Source organism: Anastrepha obliqua, chromosome 6, assembly GCF_027943255.1.
Source record: "Anastrepha obliqua isolate idAnaObli1 chromosome 6, idAnaObli1_1.0, whole genome shotgun sequence".
NCBI classification, from domain to species: domain Eukaryota; kingdom Metazoa; phylum Arthropoda; class Insecta; order Diptera; family Tephritidae; genus Anastrepha; species Anastrepha obliqua.
In genome coordinates, this window is record NC_072897.1 from 52,802,973 (window position 1) to 52,809,604 (window position 6,632).

Here is a 6,632-nt window from a genome sequence, read left to right on the forward strand (position 1 = left end):
AGATTATTGTTATTGCAACTTACAATACAAAATATCATTTACGTTTTTATAACATTTAAATGATTCTTTTCCTTGTATTCCGTCGTAATTGAAATTAAGGAATACGTCTTTTCCAAATAAATTGTGCATATTTTTGGAAATGCCACCCCTTTCACATATTTTTGTTATGGTATTAATCTGTAAGTAAAAGACAATTTATAAGTTCATCTATTACATGGAGAACTGAATGAAGTATTTATTTACAGTCATGGAGTAACGATCAAGAAAAATTTTTAAAATATTTTTAGTGTGGTTTTCTTCCTCGTTATCTGTTTCATATAAATATATGTCGTAAAAAAGGAAATAGGCTTTTTATTTACCAATTCATACTCTGCAAGGTTTGGTATTTCTTCCTCAAGTCGCTTCAATTCATCGATGTTTTTTATTCGAAACATTTGAATTATGTGGGAGTTTTGTTGATTTTTGGCTGCTAGCTGGTGTACGTATATTTTTATGGATGCTAGCTCATTCACAATTAATTCATTTTGGCTTAAAAAAGTTTCTTGCAGGCCATTTTCTTTTAATATCTTTAGTTCAGTTACTAAGTCGTGAAGATAAGTATCTACATTATGCGGTTTTTTTTACCCATATAGGTTCCAATCAAGAATACTTCAATTTTTCGGCTATTAAAAATTCTTCCAATTATTGGCCACAAACTTTCAAAACTGCTTTTATAAAGTGGTAGTCCATCCACTCCAATATCAAGTATGATTTCGTCATAATCGGACAAAGCACATTTGGGTATTTTTCTTAGCTGCTTTTCTAACCCATGGTTGGTTGGTTGGTTGGTTAAAGTGGTGATTCTTCCAGAATCCAACTAGCGCTTTCGCACCATTTTGTTGCCACATCCTCGTTGCCAACTTGTTTAACGGTTTTTTACAGCATAACTATATCCAGTCTGTGCGGTTTAGGAACCTTATTAGGTTGTTAACGTCTAAGCCAGATAGTTGTTCGAGATTCTCGAACAGCGGTTGGCCCAGGGTTAACAGTCTGTCCTTCCATAGGGCAGGGCATTCACAGAGGAAATGGAAGATTGTTTCCTTTTTCTCCGGTTGTTTACAACTGTGACAGTATGTATTGTGAGGGATACCCATTTTGGCTGCTTGTTCTCCGATAGACCAAAAGCCAGTTATGACTGCCGTTAGTCTCCAGGCATCCCGTCGTTTCATTCTTATTAATGCCGACGATTGCTTGAGGTTGTAGGTGGGCCATAACGTTCTGCTAATATTGCATTTCGTCTGGACTTTCCACCTACAGTCAGCGATTCGGAGGTATTTTTGGGAAATTGTGCTCTTGACTGCACCTAACGGTGTGAGTACCGATTCTGCAAGAGCGTTATTCATGGCAGATCCCCCTCTTGCCAGTTCATCTGCTTTTTCGTTACCGTCAATGTTCCGATGTCCCGGGACCCAGATTAAGGTAACTTTATGGTTTTCACTCAAGATGGTGAGGCTATTTCTACTTTGTTCCACCACTTTGGAGGTGGTTGTGGCCGAACCTAGTGCCTGGATTGCAGCTTGGCTATCCGAGAGAATAGCGATATTACCCTTAAAAGAGAAATCTGCGATTAGTAGCCTGCAAGCTTCCCCAATCGCCAGTACTTCCGCCTGGAAGACACTGCTGGTATTAGGGAGACGCACAGATTTCTCAATTTTAAGTCTGTAAGAATATATGCCAGCTCCAACACCGCAGCCGATTTTACTTCCATCCGTATAGACTGTAGTGTCGAAGTTGTTTAGAGAGAATCCCTTATTCCATTCTTCCTTAGTTGGAAAGAGAGTGGCAAAATTCCTATTGAAAGTTACCGTCGGGACGATGTAGTCAGTTCTCACCGAGATTAACTGAGTTTGTCGCAATAATAGACTAGCATGACCATACGTTTTTTCTCTCCAGCGACCCGCTTCGTTTAACCTAAATGCACTCATGGTTGCCGTCTTCTTAATATGTAGGTCTATTGGAATAACGTGTGTCAGTACATTGAGAGCCTCTCTAGGACATGATCTGATTGCACCGACCGTTATTGCACATGCTGATCTTTGTATTCTGCCGAGTAGTTTGGTATTGTACTCTCTCCCTAGAGCCTTCCACCAAACTACCGAACCATACGATAGAATAGGTCGTATAACCGTCTTATACAGCCATAATGTATGCTTAGGTTGAAGACCCCATCTTCTTCCAAGCATACGTTTACAGGCATATAAAGCAATTTCTGCCTTCCTTACCCGTTCTTCAACATTTAATTTCCAGCTTAGTTTGGAGTCCAGAATTACCGCTAAATACTTTGCGCTGGGTGATAGTGAGAGAGTTTGTCCGTTAATATTTGGTAAGGTAAAAGGTGGTACCTTATATCTGGTGGTGAAAAGCATAAGCTCTGTTTTACGTGGGTTTAAACCTAGGCCACAGCCTGTGGCCCAAGAGTTAAGCTCGCCTAATGCCCTTTGGATGATCCCACTGATCGTATTAAAACACAGTCCTGACGCCATCAACACCACATCATCAGCGTACGCCACCACTTTTACCCCACCTCTATTAAGTTTTATTAAGATTTTGCTAATAACGCATAACCAGAGAAGTGGAGACAGTACTCCCCCCTGTGGGGTGCCTCTGTGGACCTTCTTGGTTGTACTGATATTACCCATATTAGCTTTGATGATCCTGGTTTCTAGCATAGAGATGACCCAATTACTGATGCAATTGTCCACCTCTAAGTCTATCAACGCCCGTTGGATGGCATCTGTACTAACATTATTAAAGGCGCCTTCTATATCTAAGAATGCCGCCATGGTATAATGTTTGTTCTCTAGAGATCCCTCTATTGTTCGGATTACCTCTTGAAGCGCTGTCTCCGTAGATTTGCCTTTAAGGTACGCATGTTGTGCCGTAGATATACCAGAGCTCTCTAAAGAGCTTCTAAGATATATATCCAAAAGTCTTTCAAAGGTTTTTAACAGGAAAGACGAAATACTGATTGGCCTATAGTCCTTCGCTGATTCATGTCCCCTCCTGCCTATTTTTGGAATGAAGACGACCTTGACTAGTTTCCAGCTATCTGGAATATGACCTAGGTTTAAACACGCTTTAAAAATTTCCTCTAGCCATGGTAGGATACAGTCCAAGGTTTCCTGTAACATCTTTGGGATGATCCCATCTGGCCCCGGAGATTTAAAAGGTGAAAAAGATTTAATTGCCCATGCAACTTTCTCCTTTGTAATTATTTCTTTTACAAGGTGCTGTGGATTATATTGGCTCCGCCTGATACTTTCCCTCCCACTTTCGTGGACGCTGCACCCCGGGAAATGCGTGTTTAGCAGAAGTTCTAGCGATTCCTCTGTCGTAGCTGTCCAAGTACCATCAGGTTTCTTGACCCAAGAAGCCATTGAATGATCTTTGGACAGAACACGGCTAAGCCTGGCAGAATCCCTGGTGGATTCGATTGACGAACAGAATTCGCTCCAGCTCTCTTTCTTGGTGGCCCTAATTGCCTTCTTGTACTGTCTCCGACTCTCTTTGTGCAATTGCCAATTTCCTCTCGAGTAGCTGAGGTTAAACGTTGATCTAGATTTTTCCCTTAGTTTTGAGAGCTCACTGCTCCACCAAGGGGGATGGGATTTTTTACTAAATTTTATGGGGCAGGACGTTTTGTAGGCCCTACTAAATGCCTTCTCCAGTGTTGTGACCCTACTCTCAAGGTTTCCGGTGAGAGTGATTTTGTGGATGGGAATCTCTCCTATCCTTTTATTGACTATGTTTCTGAACCTTTTCCAGTTGGTTCTTAGTGGATTTCTATACGGTAAGGGCGGATCAACATTAAGATACAGATCGTACAGGATCCAGCTGTGATCCGAAAAAGACCTTTTATCAGACACCCTCCAATTGTCTAACCTTACTAAGTTGTTTTCAGACATTAGGGTAACATCGATCACTTCCTCCCATCCCCTAAAAGTACTCCGTACTTGGAAAGGTGAAAGTGGGAGTGTTACCCCTGTTACATACCGACAAGTTAGTGTTAATTATGAAATCATAAAGAGACTCACCTCGGTCGTTTGTTTCGGAGCTTCCCCATAGAGCATGCCTTGCATTGGCATCGCATCCGAGAAGCAAGGTTTTGTTCGGGTTTTCCTGCACAAGTTTGCTAGCCTCCTCAGGCGGTGCTGGTCTTTCATGTGCCATGTATATAGAGGCAAGCGTAATTCTGACTCTCAGTGGCTTCCACCTCAACAGCCGTCACATCCTGTGAACTATACAATGGAATTAAAAATGTGTTTAAATGTTTTTTAGCTACAATACATGTTCTGGGATTACCTTCTATCCGTTTATAGTAGATATTGTAGGTTTTCCCAGTGAACCCTTTCACCTCGGTGCTCCGCACCCAGGGTTCCTGAATTAGTGCGATGTCCACGTCCTCCTCCGCCAGGAGCACGGTTAGGTTGTCCGTTGCACACCGTGAATGCTGCAGATTGATTTGGACAACCTTTAAACCCATGTTTACTGGTTTCCTTTTCGGACTCGGTGTCATCTAGCTGCATGCCAGTCAGCAGTTCGTTGGCACCATCGACCTCATCCTGATCCTTTTCCGGGTTTGCAGAACGGAATATCTTCAGCTGGCTCTTCCTAATCCCAAACTGAAGTTTGTTTCCCACTTTCTCCAGTGGTTCCAGACTCTCTTCTGTAATTAGAAGGAGAAATGATCTGCTGTGCCTTTGCGGAGCCTCCGCTTTGATGATCGACCAATCGGTCATCGGCACCGAGCGATTATGCGCCTGAAGGTAGGGGATTGGTTGATTGGCATCAAACTCCATGTTTGGTATCCAGATGCGAGCCCTCGGCCTTCGTGGAATCTCGCTAGCCGGAATTAGCTTGAGTTTCAAGCCTTCCCAGCTGTTCTGGATTTTACCAATCACATTTGTCAAGAAATGCAATGAGAATTGGTCATCGCATTTAATGACACGGTAGCCGCGGACTCCCTCCACCGAGTCGAAACCTGGTGTTTGGCCCTCCGGGCTTGCCATGACATGGTCAACGACTATGCGAGACAACCGTGCCTCAATCTCTGACCATTTGTCAAGCACTGGTTTTCCGCGGTTAGAGGTTTCGTCTACCAATGCCATTTGAAGATGGTCCCGTGCCACCTCACTAAATCGCTTGATAGGTTTGGAGGCAACTGCACCCTGGTCCGATATCTTGTGCTTCTTTGTTGCCTTCCCAGTTTCGTCATGCCAACGGTTTCGTTTTTTGGCATCTGTCCTGTTGGCGGCTTGGAATGCCAAGTATTCATCAACCACCTTTTGGCATCTTGCCTTGTCGGTCTCATCTTTGGGATGAACTTTACCTTCGGTCTCGTTTTTCCGAATCCTGCCAAGGATAGCGAGAGACCTCTGGTAAAGTTTATACCTCGAGGGACCTTTATTGCCACGCTTTTGCCCCATGGCTTTAGCGGATGTTGTTGGTTCATTTATAGTTGTTGGCGTACTGGGGCCCACAGCTTTGCCCTCAACTGTTTCTTGGCTGGAGGCCAAGAGCTCATCCTCTGAGGGTGACCCCGTCATCCTCAGTTCGTCCTTGCTCGTACGTCTTGTCCAATTGTCTGACTGTTTTTTGAGTGCGTCCGTCACTTCCTCCTGTCTGTCTGTTTGCTTGTCCTGTAGGTCTGTCCGCATGTTAGGTTTTTTATCAGTCCGTGCTGTCGATGCGTCAGTATGTTTTCCCGTCATTTTTTCCGTTTGTTCCGTGTTTGTTTTCCCGTCATCCGAATTTTTGAGTTTTATTTTTTCATTTCAACTGGTTCGTACGGTCACCTGCCCCGCCGAGGGAGCTGCGCACGTCGTCATGCGCGGTGACCAAAGAGGATAGTGGGGAAATATCCGGTCGACCATGGCAGCGCCCCATACCATGGCAAGGCCACCGTTACAACCTGAGGCGGCCTGATATCAGGAGGGCTCCGTACGAAGACAGCCTTATTTAGTCCCCCGGCTGCCAAACCCACCCAATAGGCACGGGTCGCATCACACCTTGGGTTGAGGGAGTTTTTTTAACGAAGTTTACGTCTTCGACCTGTGTGGTTCGCGGAAGACCTACTCTCCTACCTTCCATATCTGGGAGGCGTTCCCCTATTCCCCACCTGGGGACGCGCCCTATAGGGATAACAGGTTCCCCCAAGGGAACCCATGGTGCACATATTTTCCAGGGGACACAGTTCTTAAAACCGCTTTTGACTTACCATGTTTAAGCAGTCCAGTTAGGGAAATTGGCACATTTAGTCCTTCTAAATTTTAAATATTTAACACCGCTTGTATACAAGCCCTTGTTGGATGGTAGTTGCTGTACCATTCTTTTAATTTATCAATTAAATTCTTTTGCATTTGGTTATCTAGTTGCATTTTGTTATCTACTGCACCAAATATAGAAACATTTATTTCATCACTTTCTTGTAAAACTATACTTCTGATTTTTTCTGCATCACACTTTTTTTGGGGGCTTCTACTTTTTCATTCTTTCTTTCACATAGCTTAAGTTTGCGTATTAAATTATTTCGTTCCTTTAAAAATTTTTTTTTATAGGACTCGCGCTCATTCCTCTTCTACCCATCTTTTTAT

At 43.5% G+C, this 6,632-nt stretch overlaps 1 protein-coding gene across 1 annotated transcript; it reads right to left on the reverse strand.

Moving 5' to 3' along the window:
* Positions 1-4,352: 4,352 nt before the first annotated feature.
* Positions 4,353-5,750, reverse strand: LOC129250528 (uncharacterized). Its single transcript, XM_054890149.1, has one exon. The coding sequence runs from the start codon at positions 5,748-5,750 to the stop codon at positions 4,353-4,355; it is 1,398 nt and encodes a 465-aa protein (XP_054746124.1).
* Between the last annotated feature and the right edge of the window lie 882 nt (positions 5,751-6,632).

Excerpts from the sequence above, each read along its gene's own strand:
- LOC129250528 (XM_054890149.1), bottom strand. The coding sequence starts at position 5,750 with ATGACGGGAAAACATACTGACGCATCGACAGCACGGACTGATAAAAAA.